At 54.2% G+C, this 20850-nt stretch overlaps 8 protein-coding genes across 8 annotated transcripts; 3 read left to right on the top strand and 5 right to left on the bottom strand.

Moving 5' to 3' along the window:
• Window positions 1-2201: 2201 nt before the first annotated feature.
• On the bottom strand, window positions 2202-3173 carry BU24DRAFT_459963 (uncharacterized protein; the record flags this gene model as incomplete). The annotated part of the gene is made up of 1 exon (XM_033531778.1): window positions 2202-3173. The coding sequence occupies one exon, from the start codon at window positions 3171-3173 to the stop codon at window positions 2202-2204; it is 972 nt and encodes a 323-aa protein (XP_033385182.1).
• Window positions 3174-4406: 1233 nt separating this feature from the next.
• BU24DRAFT_406942 (uncharacterized protein) lies at window positions 4407-5234 on the bottom strand (the record flags this gene model as incomplete). The annotated part of the gene is made up of 4 exons (XM_033525785.1): window positions 4407-4468; window positions 4536-4979; window positions 5037-5080; window positions 5218-5234. The coding sequence occupies 4 exons, from the start codon at window positions 5232-5234 to the stop codon at window positions 4407-4409; spliced, it is 567 nt and encodes a 188-aa protein (XP_033385181.1).
• Window positions 5235-6512: 1278 nt separating this feature from the next.
• On the top strand, window positions 6513-7561 carry BU24DRAFT_139468 (uncharacterized protein). Its single transcript, XM_033521113.1, has 4 exons — window positions 6513-6716; window positions 6814-7177; window positions 7239-7448; window positions 7514-7561. The coding sequence occupies exons 1-3, from the start codon at window positions 6629-6631 to the stop codon at window positions 7348-7350; spliced, it is 564 nt and encodes a 187-aa protein (XP_033385180.1). The 5' UTR covers window positions 6513-6628; the 3' UTR covers window positions 7351-7448; window positions 7514-7561.
• Window positions 7562-7707: 146 nt separating this feature from the next.
• BU24DRAFT_459962 (uncharacterized protein) lies at window positions 7708-11868 on the bottom strand (the record flags this gene model as incomplete). Its single annotated transcript, XM_033531777.1, has 1 exon — window positions 7708-11868. One exon carries the CDS (start codon window positions 11866-11868, stop codon window positions 7708-7710), a length of 4161 nt encoding a protein of 1386 aa, XP_033385179.1.
• Window positions 11869-12283: 415 nt separating this feature from the next.
• BU24DRAFT_139154 (uncharacterized protein) lies at window positions 12284-13545 on the bottom strand. The gene is made up of 3 exons (XM_033521111.1): window positions 13128-13545; window positions 12916-13067; window positions 12284-12853 (listed from the first exon to the last, which is right to left on the bottom strand). Exons 1-3 carry the CDS (start codon window positions 13410-13412, stop codon window positions 12697-12699), a joined length of 594 nt encoding a protein of 197 aa, XP_033385178.1. The 5' UTR covers window positions 13413-13545; the 3' UTR covers window positions 12284-12696.
• Window positions 13546-14079: 534 nt separating this feature from the next.
• On the bottom strand, window positions 14080-15597 carry BU24DRAFT_139450 (cytochrome c oxidase subunit I). The gene is made up of 2 exons (XM_033521112.1): window positions 15064-15597; window positions 14080-15001 (listed from the first exon to the last, which is right to left on the bottom strand). Exons 1-2 carry the CDS (start codon window positions 15459-15461, stop codon window positions 14293-14295), a joined length of 1107 nt encoding a protein of 368 aa, XP_033385177.1. The 5' UTR covers window positions 15462-15597; the 3' UTR covers window positions 14080-14292.
• Window positions 15598-16093: 496 nt separating this feature from the next.
• Window positions 16094-18048, top strand: BU24DRAFT_431796 (WD40 repeat-like protein; the record flags this gene model as incomplete). The annotated part of the gene is made up of 4 exons (XM_033529889.1): window positions 16094-16160; window positions 16213-16361; window positions 16414-17970; window positions 18022-18048. The coding sequence occupies 4 exons, from the start codon at window positions 16094-16096 to the stop codon at window positions 18046-18048; spliced, it is 1800 nt and encodes a 599-aa protein (XP_033385176.1).
• A 673-nt stretch (window positions 18049-18721) lies between these two features.
• BU24DRAFT_387654 (FAD/NAD(P)-binding domain-containing protein) lies at window positions 18722-20726 on the top strand (the record flags this gene model as incomplete). The annotated part of the gene is made up of 3 exons (XM_033524976.1): window positions 18722-18952; window positions 19151-19473; window positions 19523-20726. The coding sequence occupies 3 exons, from the start codon at window positions 18722-18724 to the stop codon at window positions 20724-20726; spliced, it is 1758 nt and encodes a 585-aa protein (XP_033385175.1).
• Window positions 20727-20850: the final 124 nt, after the last annotated feature.

The following is a 20850-nucleotide window of genomic DNA, read 5'->3' as shown; positions in this document are numbered from 1 at the left end:
TTGCTCATTTCTTCCATTGACGCAGCGTCTTTCTGAACTTCATTAATCTCACTTTCTTGCAGACGAGGCAAGTCCTCCTGAAACGCAGTCAGTCCGTTTTGAAACGCGAGGGTCGGATGTAGGTAATATCGAGATAACCTGGACGCCTGTGAAGAATAGGAATGACTGCTCTGGACACTTTGAACCTCCAGTTTTGGTGATTTTTTTGAGGGGAGTAAGAGATACATTTATAGAGAAGACATTTTTGTACACTTTTTATCTCTGTTATATTAATTTTAATTTTATTTATTTCTAAAGGTAAAATGTAAGGTAATATTATTTTATCCTTGTATAATCTTATATGGAGTATAGAGATTGTTTTTAAAAATCTAAAGAGAAAAAAATACTTTTTTTTAAGAGTATGGCTGTGGGATTAGAGACGTGTGATTGTGATGGAGTGTAGGAATGGAGAGAATTGCAGATGGAGAGCTTTTGCGATTCACACAAGTTTTATTGTTTTTGCTTTAGACGGAGAATTGGGATACAATGTATTGACCTATGGACGCGATATGGAGAGGTGGTGAGTCGGACATGAAGAAAAAAAAACCTTTTCAAACTCCCAACTTCCCAATGTCAAACCCAAATCTTGGAGCCTTGGCGAACGCCCTTCATGACAATGAGATACAATTCAATTGCTCGCGCGACCTTCAATCAATAATTACATATGACTCCAATCCCGTACCTGCATCCATCCAACGCCCTCGGAAAAACCACCAGCGGAAAACAGCCAGAAAAAAAAAAACACGAACTTCGCCCTCGCTCTCCGGAGAAACATAAACATCAACACGGACACGGACAATCGCCATCGCCATCGCCATCGCCATCAATAGATCGATAAACCAACCCTCCAAGATAATAAACCGGGACACCTAAAACCCAGCCAGGTCGCGTGGTGGAGAGACATTTCCATTCCAATCATCGTGAAACCCCATGCTCGCGCGGCTCAATCGTCTCACTAGCATAGCATACACCCGCCTTGTGTAATTTCCAATCCTCCTTCCCTCACTAATGATCGATTGATATTTCAATGGGGATTTTTTTTCCCCCGTGAGGCCAGGGCAGGGCAGGGCAGAAGTGATGCGCGGAGTTTAGTCCTCTTTCGGAGCCCGCGTGTGGTGTGGGATTTTGTGGGGTTTGAATGTGTGAGTCGCTCGTATTCGTATAAGGTAGGGTAGGGCGAGCGCCGAGGAGGGTTGGGGGATTGATTGTGAGGGGAGGCTCCGGCGCGGGTATGTAGTAGTGACTATGTAACGGGTTTGTGGTAGGGATGGTGTTATGTTTTGATATCGGGAGTATGACGGGGGGTTTTCGGGGGTTTTCGTGAATGGAGTGGTGCGTTGGGGGGTTGATGGGACTGTTTTTGTGGTGGGTTGGACGTCATGCCGTAACGACTTAGATATCAGTGTCTGTGGATGATGGAGAGGGATGTTCCGCCCAATGGATTCGTGCAAGTTTCGATTGGAGGTTCGTCAGAGTGATATGTCTTCATTGCAAATGTTTTCTCCTGTGATGCTCCAATAGAGCAATCATCAAATGAAATCAAGCATCAATGTAATCACGACAGAGGCACTCAGATATAATGAATGGGTACGAACGATATCGATCGATTCTCGAAACTATTCTGGATATTTTTTGGTTCCCTCTTTTTTACTCTTGAAAAATCCCGTAAAACTCATCAGCGCTTGATGATTCCAGAGAAGAAAAAAAACCCCCTGTATAAGAAAAATGGAAAAAGAAATGAGGAGTCCCTTTCTTGTAATTATGCAGTCCCAATGTGCTCCATCCCTCCCCGGGAGGCTGGGCTGTTGTTTGGTATATGTATGTATGAAGTGTTTTGTTTTGCTGGGTGGTTGGTAGATGAAAAGGGGAAGATGATGCGGAACATCATCAGTGCGGCCGTTACATTAGGTAGTGTTGTAAAGACGAAGCAAAAAACCATGGCCGTTGCGATGGAAATGGTTGATGAGTAATATGCCACGCAGAAGGATTCTTGTAGTATGAGTGTGTGGAGGGTTTTTGTACAGTTGTTTTGGTCTTTGGTCATGAACGGTCGTGAGGAAAAAGGCGTCTCGATCCTCTAGCTGGAAAGGACGCCGGCAGAGCAAACAGAAAAGGGGAAAGAGGAAGAGAAAGAGAAAAGGAGCTGCTGCACCGCTCGCCGCCTAGTAGACGTCGCTCGCGATGAACTGATCCTCGAACCCGCTCCTGCGATCCCACTCGGCGTCCCACCCGCCGTTGCTGCTGTTGGCCACAGCGTTCTGGCGCAGGACCTCGCACTCGCGGAGGGCCTCGTCGCGCTCCCGCTCGAGCCGCTTGATGTACTCGATCGCGCCGGACAGGACCATGGCCTTGCTCGGCTTCGGCTGGCCGAGGACCTGCTGGGCGGTGCTGCTGCCGTCCTCGGCGCCCTGGGGGAGGGTCGGCACCGCGCGGCGGAGGCGCTCGAGCTCCGAGTTGAGGCCCTCGCGGTACTTGCGTTCGACCTGGTTGTGGGGGAGGCGGTGGGTTGGACGCATATTGGCGTTGCCTTTCGAGATGCAGTTGCCGTTGACGTTGTTGGTCGAGGCCGACGAGTCCGAGTACTGGCGGTCCAGACGTGGTCGGCCACGCTTCCTCTGGGGGCGTTTGGGCTCCGAGGCTGGGATGAACGGGGGTGAGGAGGGAGACTCGCGTTTGAGGCTCTGGGGGGAGAGCGATGGGGAGGCCTGGTTGGACTGGGAGGTGCTCGTCGCCGGCACGGAGGCAGGGTTGATCTGGAGAGCCTGTTGCTGCTGGAGGGTGGGTGCGTCGCCGCAGAGGGAGGGCGTGGGCGAGGAGTTCCGTCGAGAGGCGTTGAAGGAGGCCTGCTCGAATGGGGTCGTATTTGAGGGGTCGAAGAAGGAGTTGGAGGGGAACTGGTTGAGGTTGCCGAAGGGGGTGATGTCGTTGGCATTCGATGCGGACGGCCACTGCTTGGTCGAGCTCTGGAGTGATGGGTTGAAGGCCGACTGGTCCTTTGACGGGAAGCCGGAGGAGAGCTCGATCGACGACATGGGCTGGTCGAAGAAGGAGTCGAAGGTGTAGTCGGGCTGGCTGGTGTAGGCGTCGGCGAGGTACGCCTTGTCGTAGGTATCGGGATATGAGAAGGAGTCCATTGTGGGGGAGTAGTCTGGGTTTGCTACGACTGGATATGAGGAGAATTCTGAGAAGTCCATCGGAGGAGATTGAGACTGACTTGCGTGAAGGCAAGAAAGATTGATCTTGGTCTGATCGGTCGGTTATGTAGTACCGACGGTGTGAAGGTGGGAAGTGGTCCGAAAGTTGGCAGTCAGAAGGATTCAGGAAGCTGTTGCACGGCGTCCGAGAGGGTACTTGGTCATCGGCTGGGTGGTTTATATGTAGGCGGGGTGGATGAAGAAGGTGAAGATTGTCGCGAATCGTCGATGGCTCTTTCGGGTGCTGCAGTAGTGGGGACTTGGTGTATGTATGTGTATATATATGTCCGCGTAAGTGCTTGATGGGATGCCTCGGCGCAGGGCAGGACGAAGGGCACAAATTAGGTAAAACGTGTAAGATGTACGGAGCAATAGATGTGTGAATGTGTATCTTGTCGAATTGGTAGAGAAGCAACCCGTCCAGCATCGTCATCCGGTCCTCCTTATACCACTTATGCCATCATTACGCCGCCAGTAGCTTCCTGTAGCTTCCTGTAGTGACCTGCGAAAAGGGTTAGCAATTCGTCTAATTCCGCGTCCCGCCCTGCCATAATCGACGATGACTGATATGGTACCCCGGTTACAAGTTCATGGGACTGTACAGGAGGAAGCGAGGCTTGGGTCCCCGGGAGGGAAGCAATTGTCGTTCGATTAACAGCTCATGTCGGTAGCATCCGGTGGAGACCTTGGGACTTTGCTAGTCCCATGCACTGAAGAACCGTCGGACCGATTACGATGCACTCTCTGCGCTTCCCTGCACTTCCTCGTGCTGGGCTTTCATTCGGTTTGGCACTACTACTAACAGCAGTTGAACAACTGCCGCCACTGCTGTTGCTACTGGTCGCTGTCCAGTCGATCTGAGTCCTGAGAGACGGTCTACTAGCATAGGTAAGGCCAATATTGAGATTGTACACCAAGGGCACCGCAAAGTTACCCACAACACCGACTGTGCCACATGCCGCGCCGATTCCATCCTGACATGCCGAAATTCCACGCGTTCGACTCTCCTCTCCATAGCCTTCCCCTCACCTTCCTTATCGTGCTCGAACTGCAGTTGGACTGCGTTTACGGGCTCGACAGCAGGTCTGGCCTGGAGTCTCCATCCATCTCCATCTCCCCTGGCACGCATACTGCCAATACGAGTTGTATGCAATTGGTGCGATATTTTTAAATTCAACATGTCGGAGCGTTACGAGCGTCTACCAGGGAGACAGATTCAGGGTCCACAAGAAAATCTGCAATGCCATTCATCCGAGCGACCGAAAAGACGAGTGGACGCCTGCTCGCCCCAGAAGCCCGTACCGGTATATACGGTACTGGCACTGGCAGCGCAGGGCAGCGCAGGGGACAACCACAAGCCACAGCGTTGTCTTCCTCCACGGAAAAGCGTGCTCGCCAAAGCCTTCTGTGTCTCGATCCATTCCACGTGGTCGGGGGCTAGCCCTCTGGCCGTGCAAGGCCCTTCCTGGATGGATGCTTCCCAAGTCGGATCGTTTTGCTCGTTCTGTAAGACTCTGCACTGTGCAAATGGCAATGGAAGACACGCATTGAGGATCGATTGGCAACTGTCGACCTGCACCGTCGCGGCCGCTGCAGGCTGATCCATTCGTGCCTTGCGCGAATCCCAAGACGACTCTGGGAATAGTCGCGTATTGTTTCCCACACAGAGCGCAGGATGGAAAAATTCTTTGTCTCTGCGTCTCACCCCCTCCCCCTCCAACTCCCTGGAGCTAAGGGAAACACTGGCTGTTTGCGGCGAAGGCCAGTCTTTGTCGCAATCCTACAGACACATGGACAACGTACGTTTTCGTTCGTGTGCGAGGGAGGAAGATGGAATTTCGAGGCACCTAATGATGAGTCAGGCCCGTTTAGATCGATGGGATCCTATTCTCGTATTGAATCGTGCCGCTGTCAACCAGATGATGGGGTGATATGGCCAAGACTCTGCGCAGGCTCTGTCTGTTCGATAATAGGTACGGTGTACCTAGGTAGGTAAGTCATTGTGCTCTATAGAGATCTCCGGACGGGGTCCTCCGTCGCGGGCGGAACGCGGATGCTGCAAAGGCCTGCGACATGCGATTTCCCACAGGGCTGAGGAAGATTCTGCTGGTTCTGCTCCCCAACCCGGTCTGATCCGAGGTGCCCTCTATTGCTTTTATTGTTTGTTGTTCTCGTGCATTACCCAATTCTGCAGTGCACGTGGTTCTGGTCCTTTTCCGGGTGGGCGATTTGGCGATGCGCGGTGCCCTCCGAAGGCACAAGCACCACCATGTGTGAGAATGGCGTGAGCATTGGACCTCGTGCTGAGGAAGAAAAAGCACAACTGCTCGATCGTGTATCATACCCAGAATTAGATAGAGGGATCCCTAGTTCATTCCGTGCATTCTGTTATTAAGGCTCGCGACTCTGCATCTCGCGCACGACTAACCAAAGCCCTTGATTGTTCGTCGACGTCTCCACAGGCATGGATGGTGGTTAGAGATTGTTTGTTATGGTAAATCTCTAGATCATCTACGGAGTACATTGCGAACGAACTACAATGAGGAATGATCGTCCCCATGATCTCACAACAACCAACGTCGCAGGCGTTTAATCGATCCTGAACGTGCTGCGATGATGCGACAGGCGCGGGTCGGCCATGAGGGTCATCTTACGACAGGTAAGTCACCGAATAGGCGGATAGGTCGCTTTGCAACTTGGTCTACGATCCCTTCCACCAGGCCATCGATGTCGAGATTCGAGACGGGCCCATACTGTCTCCCTATCGCGCATTGGTCGTAGCACTGGAGTCTGGGAGGATCCCCAAGATGCTGCAATCTGCGTGTAGCGCAATTACAATGGAAGACGGAGCTGACAATCTTTCTTTCTAGAACAAGCATATGCTGGATGAAGTAGTTGGTCGACGAGATGATCAAACAGCGACAGAATGAGAGCTAGAGACGAGTACGGTTTAGCCAGTAGTCTTTCGCGAGAAGGCCGGGCCAAGCAGGACTCCGTCTCCGTTGTACTCCACATTGGCCTCGACCTTGATTCAGTATGCTCAGAGGTGCAGGCAGACTGGCAGACTGGCAGACTCGAACGGACTCCCGAAGTCCCCTGCACTCTTTTGCTTGACCTGGAGCGTCTGGATCGCATTGGCTCGTACGATTCCCACTGCTGGTAGCTTCGGCCCCGAGGCCCTGGTTCGTCGGAAGAACGGATATTCCCAATCCCATACCCGTCGCAAAGCAATAATGCCCATGCATCCCAAACGAGAATTGGACATGCTGCAATGTACTGCAATGTGGTAATGCCAATGATCGCAGGTTTGCAGATTACGGCGTATTCGCTCAAAACACTAGTTCGACCAGTCTAGATAACCAACATTGCAGCGAGTACCAGAACAACATACCGACATGGTACGACATTCTGATTCTTCACACACACACGCCCGATCGACCATCATCATTATCATCCAGCGGATACTCGCTTTGAGCGGGGACGGTAATCAACTCGTACATCGACGAGGACTTACCAGCTGCCAGCAATGGAATGGTGGTAATGGTCAAAGGATGCGGTGAGCGGGATGTACTGGTACGAGGTCGTTTAGTGGGATGTACGAGGAAAAAGATCAACTGGGAAGATTGGAGGCAGCTGGCGATAATGTCGCTTCCTCGGTGCGCCGCTCGTCTGCTTGAAAATGAGGCCCCTCATTCGCGGACGGACGACCAGAAAGACGGGAATGAGCGTTTTACCACGATGCATGGAATCGCTGATTGCGTATTCCTCGACTCTGGGAGATCTTCAGACACGGCTTGCAAGTTTCTCGCAAGTTTTCTTGTAATTGGCAAGTATCGCTCGCGATTTGAGTTTCGCTTACCATCCATCGCTCGCCGTATCTCCAGATATCTTGATTCTGACACTATTGCCAATCACATGGAATCGAGAGATTGGAGATTCGGTACGTCTACACCTAATGTGCAGCGGTTGCAGCGGTTCAATCATTGCCATTCACCTGCGGAATAGGGCCGAAAAACCGAGACAAATCGCGTCCTCTGGATTCGTCGAGCTTGCATGCACAGTTCGTAATCGTCAGGAGCGAGACAGTCTGAACATTTTTTCTTTCTCTCTTTGGTAATATTGCGTATTGCCGTATCCAGCGATCTGCATCTGCCACGGCATTGGCGGCAGAATGAACAAAGGGCAACTTGGGGCTCAGCGAGGAGCAGCGGCAAAGTCTGTAAATACCCATTCTAGGCGAGCATACTCCAGAGAAAACTAAAATGTTACTAATTCAAAAGTCGTTATTGCAACCGAAATGCTGGTTCGAAAACAGGGGCCTATGCACTGCGTCCCACTGCTATGATCTATTGCATCCAACGACCAGAGACCGAAATCGAGCAGAAAAAGAAAAAAGAACACCACGTCGCCCGAACGGCGACGATGGGAGGGGTATGTATCTACAGTACGGATTTCGCCCGCCTCAACAATGTGCTCAATCTACGGTTCCCCACTGCTGGGGGCCATCGATTGCAGGCCTCTCCTGCCTCAGTCTGGCATGCAGTTGGGCACTCTCATCCAACCGCTGCGTGATTTCCTTCTGCCTCTTCATGTTCCTCTCGTACAGATCCTCCTTTTCCTTCAGCGCTCTCCGCTCCACGTTCGCCCTGTGCTCGGTCTCTGACTGCCGCTCCTTGATCAGCCTCTGCTCGTGGGCGAACTGCGCGCTGGCCTTGCGGTCCTCAATCGCCAGGCGCTCAGCGGCAGTGTTGCGCTCCTGCTCCACCATGAGGTTGTGCCACGCAACCTTCTCGGAGCGCTTCATTCGCTCGGCCTGGCGCACGCGCTCCATCTCGAAGTCGTGCTTCTGCTGCTCGAGCGTCTGCCAGTGGCTCTGCGACTGGACGGCGGCGGCCTGCTGGAATTCCTGCTGCTCTCGCTCGCGGCGGAGCATATCCCTGTGATTAGTCTCGGCGAGCATTCGAGCGTGCTCGTTGGATTCGTTCGCCAGCTTCATGCTGAGTTCGTGCTCCTTCTGCCGATCGGCCAGCTTCTGGATGGCCGCAGGCATCCCCACGGCTCCACTGGGCTGCTCGGCGTGCTCAGAGTAATATTTGGGCTCGCAGCCTTTGTCCTGGAGCAGCTCCAGCAGCGCCTGCCTATGCTGCGTCCTGCTGTGGGACGGCACGAGCTCGACGTACTTGATCGGGGAGTACCAGAGCCCCTTTTCGTCACAGAACATGTGTTTCTCGTTGTTGATGTCCTCGCACACCTCGGTCTCGAGCAGTGCCTCGGTGACCTCCAGGCTGTCGTGGACGTTGTCCAGGGCCAGGACGAGCGCAGATCTCTCGTTCCGGGCCTTGAAGTACGGATTGGCCCCGTGGTCGAGGAATAGCCTAATCAACTGACGGGCCCTGCTTCGTTGGCCACCGCTGGAGATCTCTGCATTGAGGCAGAGCTCCCCTAGGGCGGTGCGCCCGCGGTGAAGCCGTGACGGAAAGTTGGGCTTGTGACCTTGCTTGACGAGGGCCGTTGCAGCTTCCAACTGCAGGCATCTCGCGGCCTCCTGCAGGCTGCCATCATCTCGAAGAGCAGACGCAGCTAGTAATTGGACAGTGGGCAGGACGGAGGTGCTGCTGGCGTAAAACAGCGCTGATCGATTCCACTTGTCCCGTGCCGAGGCGTCAGCGCCCCTGTTCAACAGTTCTTCAACAATATCCCCACGCCCCTCGCGGGCAGCCAGTGAGATGGGAGAGACCTCGGAGACGGAAGATGCTCTGGAGGGAGACGCTCCCGCATGGATAAGGGCAAGGATCACCGAGCTGGCCACCTTCTTCTGCGGTAGCGCCAGCGCGAAGACGAGAGCCGTCACAGTCTCAGCCCCTACGCTTGGATCAACAGTGCCTTCCGTGGTCACGTCAGGGTTGAACCCGTGGTCCAGCAGGACTTTCACGAGGCGTTCGGAGCGTGGGAAGTCTTCTATGATGGAGCACAGCGGTGCTCGAGTGGCCTTTTGCTTACTGGGAGACACTTCGAGGTGGTCCGACGTGCATCCATTCTCGAAGCATGCCTGAAGCGTGCCGGCCAGCACGTCCTCTCTGAGGTTAGAGCTAGCGAGCAGTGGAATTAGAGTGGCAAAGTCAGGCGTATAGGCCAATAGACTGGTGAAGAGGCCGAGGTCTTCGCTCTTCGCAGCCATGAGGAAGGAGGCTGACTCGTCATGGTTTGGATCGGCCCCGTAGTCTAGCAATAGTTTGATGATATCGACGAAGCCAGCGTGGTGTTTCCTCATAGTGATTGTCTTTGGAAGCGCCGAGTCGATGCTGTCCTTGCTTACCCCTTGCACGAGCAAGCTCTGTACGATATCTACTATACCACCCAGGTCCATAGAGGTCCTGAAGTTACCAAACCCATCGATCAATCTGTCAAAAGCCACTGAGACAGTCTGGGGTGACACTTTATTCTTAGAATCCAACAGAAGCTTCGTTAGTCCACTAGACCCTGACGCCACCACTGTACACAGAGCCATGCCCTGCTTATAATCTACCGAAGCGCCTTTCTCGAGCAGCAGTTCCAACGTGGACGCATCGCCTCTGGCACCGACAGCTCTCTCCGACTCTGAGATGAGAGCTTCGTCGAGAACGACCTGAGATATCCCCATGCCCAGGAGGTGTCTCAATACTGATGCCTTTGCACGTGCATCGTCGAGTTGGATGGCGCCATCGAAAGCCGGGCCCAGGAGTCGTTTGTCGGCGCCAATCAGTCGGGTGATGATGTCGAGGTTCTCGGGTCCTCCCTGCACTGCTATGCAAACAGTCTCACTGCCCGACTTCTCCTCCACCCCGTTCGCGAGGAGGATGTCGAGGACCTTGGACGTCTCGGCCCGGCGTCTGCGATTGGCGTTGAATGCCTTTGGAAGTGCAGATGAGGTCGTTGCGAGTGACGGCTTAGCCTTGTAGAGCAGCTGGAGGATGGGGACGTCGCCTTGAGAGGCTGCCAGGTGGATGCATTTCCCACTGTCGTGGTTGACATCTGCACCGGAGCGGACCAGCTCCGTGATCAGGCGGAGGTCCCGCGTGTTCGATACGTCTTCCACTGCCTTCAGCAGCGCGACGTCGACTTGCTTTCCGCGAGCTCCATGCTCAAGCAGCAAGCGCGTGGTCTCCAGCCGTTCCTTGGGCGAGTGTCCCTGGCGGAGGAGGGGAAACAGGGCGGAGAGGGATTCGGGAGACGGCTTTGCGCCGAGGAGGCGTTGGAGGCTTGCGGAGTCTTTCCTCATCACAGCTAGTTGTAACGCTCGGTTGTTGTCCGATGCAAGGGGAGCTCCAGCGTGGAGGAGGAGATCTGTAAGTTCGGCGTCGGCTTCTTCAACGGCTTTGACGAGCCATCGACCCAGTGGAGGCCCGTTGGCGCCCTTTTGTAGTAGGGCGCCCACGATGCGTGATCTTTCGTGTTTGGGGATGCTGTCTGGTAGGGCTGCGAGTGCTGCAGATGCTTGGGAGGACGAGACTGGCGTTCTCAAGATGGCATCGACCAGTGGCCAGTTCGCGTTGGAGATGGCGCAACGAAGACATTCGGCTTCGTTCACTGACGTTGGGACTCCGTGCTCGAGCAGTAAATGCGCGAGTGGGGTGTCGTTCCGCTTGCAAGCCGAGATCAGGAGACCGGGGAGTCCTGAAGTGTTGGATGGCAAGCCGCAAGTTAATAGTAGCTGAATGAATTGATGTATTTCTTGCACAGTCGGTGCTCGCAACGCGGGATCGAGAGCGTATTGCAGAGACGCTGGCATCATACGAATTGGCCCCGCAACTAGAATGATAGCCAGGCGGTACTCGCGTGCTGAGATTGCCATCTTCAAGGCGCTGGCCTCGTTGAAGTTTGGGTCGGCGCCATAGCTCGTGAGCAGCGACAGCACGTTTTCACTCTTCGCTTGGACTGCAGCTGGGAGACACGACGATATGACCTCAGGTCTCAATGCCTTCGGTGCCCTCAAAAGCAGTCTCACGAGATTCTGGTCGTTTGATCGAACTGCATCTGCGAGTGCCTGCGGGATGACGTTGACATTCGCTCCATGGCGGAGCAACTCCTGTACACACGAATGGTCGTTCGCCGCAAGCGCTGCTCGCAATGCCTCGTCGAGCGTAGTCTGATCCGCACCAGAGCTCGCCAGCAGACTCACAGAATCGGCCTTCCTCAGCGTGGCAGCCCTCTGCAACACCGTACTCCTCCTTCGAGCAGAGATGTTCGAGACAGTCGGCTGCTTCCCAATCTTGTTCTTCGGGTCAGCAGGCTCGACGAAATTCACCTTGGCACCCAGGCTAATGAAAGCTTGAACGAGGCCCACGCTCGCCGTCTGCTTATCGATTACTGCCGACAGGGCCTGGTCGAGTTCGTGCTGGGTGAATTCCCATTGACCAACGTCCTGCAGCTTCTCGTTCGTCTTGGAGGATCGGAAAATTCTTTTCAATTGCTTCCCGGGCTCCTTGTAGCCTGGGTCATTGCGCCTCTGCTCCACGAGCAGATTCCGAGCGTGACTGTGGTCCTCCTCGCTGGCGATGATGGCAGGCTGGGTTGGCGCTGGGAGGCAAGGCTGGCGAGTCTGGACAGGATTGATTCCTGCGTCTTGGACGAGCTCCTGGAGAGTCCTTCGTCCCATCATGGAGATGTGTTATAGGAAGCAGCAAGTGGCATGGCTGGTCAAGAAACTATCCTAAGGCTTTCCCTTTTAAACCGAACATGCTTCGAACGTCATTGTCGAGCGTAGTTGGCTGAAGTGCAACGCGTATAGTCAAAGAGGCTGAGCTGCGCTATACCTGAAACGTAGCTTTGTCATCTATGTCGTTGCGGTCCCACCCCTAGCGACGCCATATTGCTACCCTTTCCGGCACAGCGTTGTACAATTCTGTTCCGTCAGGTACGGAAGGATTGTAGAGAATAATCAAATGCGCTGTGCACAGTCTGACCATTGAGGAAGTGTTGCAGCGCCCTGCCGATTCCCATCATGCAACAACGCGCGGCCAAAGTGTGCAGCCAGACGGTTAAACGTTGATGCATTGCCGTAGCCAATGGAGAGAGTCTTCAATTGATAGGTCGCGGAACGAGATGCCGCTAGTTGTATACTATTTTGGGCTTGAGACGACTTCAGTTCGTACCAACGACGACTTTGTGGTGACTTCACAGTAGACACGGCCGTAAGAGAAGCTTGGGTGTGACCATCACGATGTCAAATGTGGATCGGTCTTACGTTACGTCAATACTCTGGAGTTCTTGACGGGACTGGAGTACAAGAGGACAGTCACGTTTCGGCACTTGTGCTCTTATTGCAATGTCCCTCATTATTGGTTGAATATAACTATAAAGTTGGTATATACTAATCCTTCTGTATTCTTTCAATGACCAGCCTGATTCGCGGTCCATTTACTCTAGCAATGCGGTGACCGAGCTACCCAGATAATGGTCGTATGCAGCTAGAATGCTACAGTAGCTACTCGGCAGTCTCCTTGAAACATTGATAGCTTCTGATATTGTCATTCCAAGTTACGCCATTCGCGTCGTTGGCTTCTGTCAAGCGGTCGTTACCAGGCCACGTGAGTGTCAGGATCCCCGAAGGGGGCGATGCGACATCGCGGCAGATTGCAGATCTTAAACATGATCAGCCTCAAGGATACCCGCGCTGTACGCGGAGGAGGGAGGCATGACTTACTTGTAGAACAGACACTTCCATCCCTTGTCAGGCCCGACAGAAGAGATCTTGAAATCTTCAGGAATCACGGTGCACTGCTCCGGGGCCCCGCCGATGGGATTGTTGAATAGCTGGCACTTGCCACCCCATACAACGTGCTCACACGCAAACACCTAACAGATCGGTAAGTGTTGATTTCGATGGAAAGCTGAACAGGACGAGAATTAACGTACACCCGCTTTTTCCCCTAGCACTGGGCTTGGCGAGGCCGAAGGGGAGGCCACAGTCGTCTCCGTTGCCGATATGCTTGGCGAGGCTGAAGGCAGCGCCACGGTAGTTCCCGTCACCGAGGGGACTCCAGTTCCTGGCCCAGCCCAGGTTGTTCCTGGGACTGTGGTCGGTTTGAGGGAGGAGAGTAATGTTGTAGGATCGTCCTGGCGGTGAGGCCTTGGATTGGGAGCGGCAATGATGGCGACCGCGGAGAGGAAAAGATAGATGATTGTGATTGCGCAAATCATTGTGAACGACTAAATTGATAGAGATGGATCGATGTGCGAGCTCACTCAATGGATAGGACCACTTTAATAGAAGTGTGCGGTGGTTGGGAAGTTCGGAATGCCATGATCTTGCCTCCTCTTTATATGCATCTGAGACCTGTCGTAGACATTGTATGAAAGCAAGGCGCGGTACATCCAGTCCTCATCCGGTCAAGTGATTGTTTTGTGGTGGGAACCGGTTTGTTTTGTTGTGTCGTGCTGGTAACCAGATACTGGTAAGGGATGCGATGGTCGATTTGTGTGCCTTGGTCGCACAACCTCAATGCAATGAGAGTGGCCACAATACCTTGGCGGGATCGACTAAAAAGGCCTGCAGAGCCAACGACATAATGGCAAAGGCGGAGAGACCGATGAGCGTGAATACAAGCAACAAAATCAAAGTTCCGTCTCAAGCCACGGTCGTTCAAACGTCGCATCGAGGTTTTCGTCTCCGGATTACGACCGCCTAAACCTGGGGACGGGAAGGGTTTCCAGCATTGTGCAACGGCCGAAGCTGTCAGTTGTCTTGCATGTAACACCCAAGAGTGCCGGATACGTCATTAGGCTGGGAAGAACTGCGCAGAGCGCCGGCTAATGGCAGTGCAAAGGCGATGGAGTGGTACGGGAAAGGAACTATATTTTCAAATCGCTTCGTGCTCTGTTTCGTGTCTATGGAAGAGAGGATCAATATACAAAATACAAAGGCGAGTCAAATAAGTGGTATCTCTGCGTAACTCAGTCCAAACGATGATCCGGCTTGGCGCCATATGCTAATGATTCACGCCCAACCCTGTCGTTAAGTAGGGGAAAAACATCCTGCCCTTTCAGGATTACTGGTAGATGGTACATTGGCCGTGCTATCTCATGACGCCGACTTCACCGGTTCGTCATGTCGTTCAGGTTCGTAATTTGTCTCTCCGAGAATGGCGGACGGGGCCGTGGCTGCGGGCGCCGCGGGCGTAGGTGCAGGGCCCCGAGCAGCCGCAGCATGCAACCGTTGGTCCAGCGCTTTGAGAGCGAGTGCCCGTCGCCTTTCCGCCTCTGCCCGAGTCGCTCCACCCTTTCCTCCCCGGCTGTTGGGGTTCATGATGCTGGGAAGACCCCCTTCCGCGCGTGCGCTCGCCTGCTCGTTTCCAGCGTCGATGTCCTCGGCCGAGAAGGGCGTGCACACACTCAACGCAGTCAGGGTGTTGTAGACCTGGTCTCCCAGCTGTCCGACGGGCGTCTGGATGGGTTCGGGGAAGAAGTGAGCAAAGGAGAAGGTGTCTGATGCGTCGCCCTTGATCACGGAGCCGTCTCCGGTGCTGGCGGAAGACATGGAAGGGCTGATCCGGTAGAAACGGAGGTACACCCAGGCAGTGAAGAACCCGAACCAGGCCAGGAACATGGCTGTCTCTGTGCCCAATGCGATGCCGGAGATGGTGTTGGCGAGGAGGAAGATTGCTGGGAAATGTTTAACGCGCATGCGGACGAGACCTTTGGCGATGGAGACGGTGTGTTCGGGAACGAGTTGCTTGAAGGAGACGAGGAACCCGGCTTGGATGGCGATGCCTCCAGATATGGTGGTATTTCTGAATGATCATTCTCGTTAGCGATTCATCTCGAAATGGAAAACCTGTGGAAGTATACATACAGAGTGTTCGAATTCCTGGACAGGACATAGCCAAAGACATAGAGCAGGAAGCTCAGGATGTTGGGTATCAGGGCCACGAAGAGAATGAATTTCGTAAACTCGGTGGAACCCCACGCGCGTTCCAGATATCGTCCTCCGTAGAAGACGGTGAGTCCGGTCACTAGAAGTCCCAGCAGGTTCTGTTCCACTGCCGTGGCCAGCAAGAACACCCAGGGGTATATGATGGAGACGCCCGGGACAATGGCCAGGTAGGGCACACCATCGCCCACGCTCACCAACGGCTTCTCGGCCTTCTCGAGCCAGCTGGTCTGTGGGCGCAATACAGCATTGAAGATGGTGAAGACGATGACGGAGGCGAGCAGGCTGCGCGTCAACGGCGGAAGATTTATGCGTGCCATGGCGTGGGACGAAGTGGACTATTCAGCCTCGAAAATGAAGAAAGACAGTGTCGTTGGGCGGGGTGTTGTTGAGGTAGGAAGAACCCGAGAACGGGCCGATGTGTGGAGTTTGCCTGGACCTGGAGATAAAGTTGGACCTGTTTGCTGTATGTCGGAGCTTGTCGCAAGCGGTTCCCTTTCCACCTGGACTGTCACCGGAAGCTGTGAAGTGTAGTAGTTGATAGATATGTAGGAATGTATTAAGAGAGAGCCGGAGCGAGGAAGAGAGGTGCATGGTCTTGGCATCCGTTCCTCGTATTCGTACTGGCGCGGCCTTTTTACTGGTCGTGGCGTCGATCCCGCCGGCTAGCGCGAACAGGAAAGGCACCATTCCCTTTCCATCCGAGCATCCACGCTCACGTCCGTCCACCGTCCACCGTCGACGCTTGGTTCTTGTTCTTCTCTTGGACGAACGACGTCCTCCGTCTACCATCTCCTCTCTACTGCCGCGATTCCCCACAATCACCACTCTGCCCACCCATCTGCGCATTGTTCATCGTACACGCGGATCGCCAACCCCAATCTGCTTCACCTCCCACTCCTCTCCTCCCGTCACCAACGATCGCGCGCGTTCCGTGCGGCGACCATGCGCCATGACAGTTGAAGCACTCTCATCCAATGTGGTGAACTACCTTGTCTGGAGATATTTGCAGGAAGCAGGTAAGCCATGGCCCGTTCCCTTCTACTGCGGCGCATCGCTCATCATCGCCAGGATACGGAAACGCCGCTCTCCAGCTGTCGCGATGCTGGAACCGGGACCCCGAGAGCCTGCCCTTCGCGAAGAATGTCTCGCAGCACACTCTTATAAATCTGCTCCAGGACGGTCTGTGGTTTGACAAGCTCCAGGCGGAGGCTGGCAATGTGCGCTCAGTGGCCACCCATTTCTGACAGCGACAATCTCTGACTCTAGCAGGGCCACCATCGGTATAACTTTGGGCGCGACCATGGGCGACCCTACTCTGTCCGCAACGGCACCCTACTCACACTGGACAAAGGCATTCCGGCCCACGAACTTGCCGAAGAGGCGAATGGACCCGGGACGATCGTCGTGCAGGAGCCGCCGCCGTCCAAGAAGCAGTCTCGCAAGAAGAAAGGAAAGGTCAACGGCATCGATTCTAGGATGAATCATCAGGTCAATGGCGAGGCTATGGAGATTGACCAGAACGGGAGCACCCACGTCACGAATAGCGTGCGCGCCGAGTCCGAGGCGATGGCGTCGGAGGCAGAATCGCCCACCGTCGCCGAGCTGCCCATATCCACGTTGAGCATCGGAAATAGCATTGGCGAGCAGACGGAACCGATAATACAGCTGGCCTCGGATACCCTCTTCACGTGCACCGTCAAGGAGCAAGAGAAACTGGTCACCCAGACCCTGTGGGGCCCTCCATCTGCGCCTCTGCTCGTCGCAGCAGGCAAGTCGCTGCTCCGCCTGCATCTGATTAACCAGCCCACGGACGCAGAGTCGAAAGGGTCTCCTAAAATAATGGACATTCCCTTGCCGCTTACTAGCTTCGAAATCACCGCTGTCTGCTGGAATTCCCACGGCGAAATGACGGTGTCCGCCCGGGAGGAGCTCGTCAACGAGATTGGCGAAGTCATGAAGGCCGACAAACTGCTCAAACTCGTCGACGGCGGTTCGGACTACCAGGTTGTTTCTTCGACTGCAGGCCTGGTCATAACGTTGAGGTGGAACGAAGCGAAGCAGCTGCTCTTGGCCATTTCAAGCGACGGCAAGAAGGGGTCTATCAAGATCTGGAAGAACCCCGGCGATGAACAGATTCCGGCATGGACCACCTTCACGGAAACGGCCATCTACGAAGCCGTTTGGACCAGCGACTCTACCTTTGTCGTCTGCGGTATCGATATACTGCAAGTCTACGAAATCGGCGAGTCATTGACGTGTCAACGGACCATCGAAACGCGCATCACGTGGGAGAAGATCAAGTTTGAGCCTTCTTCCGGCATCGTCGCGATCATGGGAGTCGACGGCCAGAGGTATTGTCTCGGCATTCTGCACCCAAGCGACCCAGGGAACCTGCAGGTACAAGAGTATCCAGATCCATTCCTTACCGACATCGACTTTCAATCTTCAACGAAACCAAACGCCCTCGGCATATCCTCGATCGAGTATCCGCCATCTCCTTCACCAGTCGTCCACTTGGCAACATGTACCGCTTCCGGGTCGGTGCGAATCTGGGACGCAAACCAGCCATTCAAGTGTCTCAAACGCCTGGTCATGGTGGACGAATCTCCCGCGCACAGCATCGCCTACTCGCCAGATGGGAAGCTTCTGGCTGCCGCTGGCCCTGATGCAGTGACGGTATGGGATCTGCAGAAGCGAGATGTGCCCTTGGCCACATGGCGGGCGCAGGATGTAAATGACGATCAGTGGAACGGCAGCGTGGACGGCGATTTCAGCCTTGGGTGGAACCCTGATGGAACCAGCCTGTCGATCGCCCTCGGAAACCAGGTAAGTCGTACCTGCGAAGACACGTCTCGGCAGTGAACTAACTATGTACAGATTGCGGTCATATCAATTCCCAGGTAATCGCACTGACGAAGCTGCCAATCCGATAACTACACAATTCGGACTTCCAGCTACGGCCAATGGTTTCGACCACCATCCACCGACACATGGTGACGATTGCCGATTCACCATCGAGAAACGGCGAGGTCGTCCAGTCAGTGCTCGTACTGTGCGGATACCATTCCGCTCGTTATCCTGGTCTCGGGTCACGTGTATGGTCAATGCGGGGCAATCATCCCATGTGCGGAGTATCTACCATGTGGCGCGCATGCTAAATTGCGGAGACGCCTTCTCCCGATGGAGGAGTCGTCGTCGTCTACCGGTCCCAAGTGGCTCGTCATTGCCAAAACGTTTACGTCCTTCCCCTAACCTTTGGTGTCCGCTCGCTTGCCATGAATCTCCTTCTAACCGCGCTATTGCCGTACACTTCGTTCGGCACTTGTGTAGATGGCCAGCATCCCAGCTGTTGCAGGCCTGGTAGGGAAAAGCAAGACCTGCCTGACACTCGCACATAATGCAGGCTTGCAACCTTTTTAAATAAGCGATTGACCTCCCCTGTGCGCCGAGGTTCCTTCTTGTATTCGAGTGTACATATAGCCTTGTAAAGTCTAATTAGCTGTTGGGAAAAGAATAGCTGTACTGTCTTTCTCTCCTCGTAGCGAGTCCAACCCCCGTGTCACATCTAAACGTCACCATGTCTGCCGTGCCTAACCTCCCCGAAGATCTGCGACATGACCGCGTGAATGCCACGACGAATGGATTTGTCGGTTCTTCTCCCTTTGCGCTGCGCGATGCGCCGATAGAAAATACTCGCCCATTGAAGGTCATCGTGATTGGCGCAGGATACTCTGGTATATACTGCGGGATTAGGATACCCGAGAAGCTCAGAAACGTCGAGCTGGTGATATACGAGAAGAATGCTGGAGTGGGCGGGACATGGTACGAGAATAGGTAGGCGCCTCGAAGGACGTATCTGCCAAAGGTGGGCCAGATAAGATCACCGCTGATGTTTACTAGATATCTAGGCTGCGCATGCGATATACCTGGTAAGCAGACAGATCTTGTCAGGTATCGTTAATTTTGAATGCATGAATTCTGAATCCGGCCAGCACACTCTTACCAGTATTCGTTCGAACCAAACTACAACTGGTCATCGCTGTATGCACCTGCGAGAGAGATCCAAGCATATCTCGAGGGCGTCTCCAAGAAGTACTCCGCAGATCGATTCATCAAGTTGAGCCACGAAATCACCGACTGTCGATGGGACGAGGCGAGCGCAAAGTGGCACGTCAAGGTCAAGAACCTCCAAACCGGAGAGACCATGGATGATACGGCTCATGTATTAATCTGCGCCAGAGGGAACCTGAACAATCCTGCCTGGCCCGAGATCGAAGGGTTGGAGACGTTCAAGGGGGAGTTGATGCATTCGGCGAGGTGGAACGAGAAGTAGGTGCATGTCACTATGGAAAGAGGATTGACGCTGATTGCATCGCAGATACGATTTCAGCAACAAACGCATCGGTGTCATAGGCTCCGGCTCATCTGCCATACAGATTGTTCCATCGCTGCAACGGCTCCCCGGCACTCACATCACGACATTCGCACGAAGCAAGACATGGATATCGCCGCCTTTTGGTTCGCATCTCTGGGAGAAGCACGGGTTCGAAGGATTCGACATACCACAGGCCATGCGGGAGAAGTTCGCGTCCGACCCAGAGTACTACCACAAATTCCGCCTGGCGGTCGAGGAAGACGGGAACGGCATCCACGGCGTGACGATCCGAGGCACGCCCTTGAATCTCGGCGGGAAGCAGATGTTCAGGGAGCACATGAAGAAGCACCTCGCGACGAAACCTCACATCTTCGAAGCGCTCGTCCCGTCGTTCTCCCCCGGCTGCAGGAGATTGACGCCAGGACCCGGATATCTGGAGGCGCTTACGCAGCCCAACGTCGCGTTCGTCACTTCGAAAATAACGAGCATCTCGGAATCGGCCCTCCACACCGATGACGGCGAGACCCACGAAGTCGATGCCCTCGTGTGCGCGACGGGCTTCCATTCCTCCGCGCCCCCGCCGTTCGAAGTCACGGGCATCGACGGCCTTTCCATGCGCAGGAAATGGGACGACCGCGCGACGACGTATCTCTCGCACAGCTTAGCCGGGTTCCCCAACATGTTCACGATGCTGGGCCCCAACGCAGCGATCGGGTCCGGCTCGCTGACGATGATGATCGAATGCGTCGGCGACTACATCGTCAAGGCCGTTCGGAAGATCCAGAAAGAGAATATCGCGTCCATGGTCGTGAAGCAGGACCGTGAGGACGACTTCACAGAGTACGTCGATGCGTATTTTGCCAAGACGGTCTTCGCGGAGGAGTGCAACAGTTGGTACAAGAGCAAGAAGACCGGAGCCGTGGTGGGGCTCTGGCCGGGGAGCACGCAGCACCAGATCGAGTGTATGAGGAGTCCGAGGTGGGAGGACTTCGATTATGTCTATAGAGATGCTGATGGGACTGTTGCGGGCGGGGGAAAGGGACGCGTCAACCAATTGTCGTTTTTGGGCAACGGGTGGAGCGTCAACCAGCTCGAAGAGAGAGACCTGGCGTGGTATCTGTATCCGGAATTCTTGGACGGACTGAAGCCAAGTGCGCCGCTCCCCGAGAAGAAGAGGGTGTATAATGTTCGTTGTTTTTCTCACTAGACAGAGTGCTATCATTGTTCATCTAAGAAACTTGAAGAATGTTAATGGATTCTATCCTGCCATGTCATTGCAAAACAAATTTCTTTCTATATCGATAAATACATAATGGCTGTTTGTACGAGTC

The sequence above is a fragment of the Aaosphaeria arxii genome (genome assembly GCF_010015735.1).
Source record: "Aaosphaeria arxii CBS 175.79 unplaced genomic scaffold BU24scaffold_3, whole genome shotgun sequence".
Classification (NCBI taxonomy): domain Eukaryota; kingdom Fungi; phylum Ascomycota; class Dothideomycetes; order Pleosporales; genus Aaosphaeria; species Aaosphaeria arxii.
The sequence above is the reverse complement of the archived record's forward strand: the minus strand, read 5'-3'. Positions and strand labels throughout refer to the sequence as shown.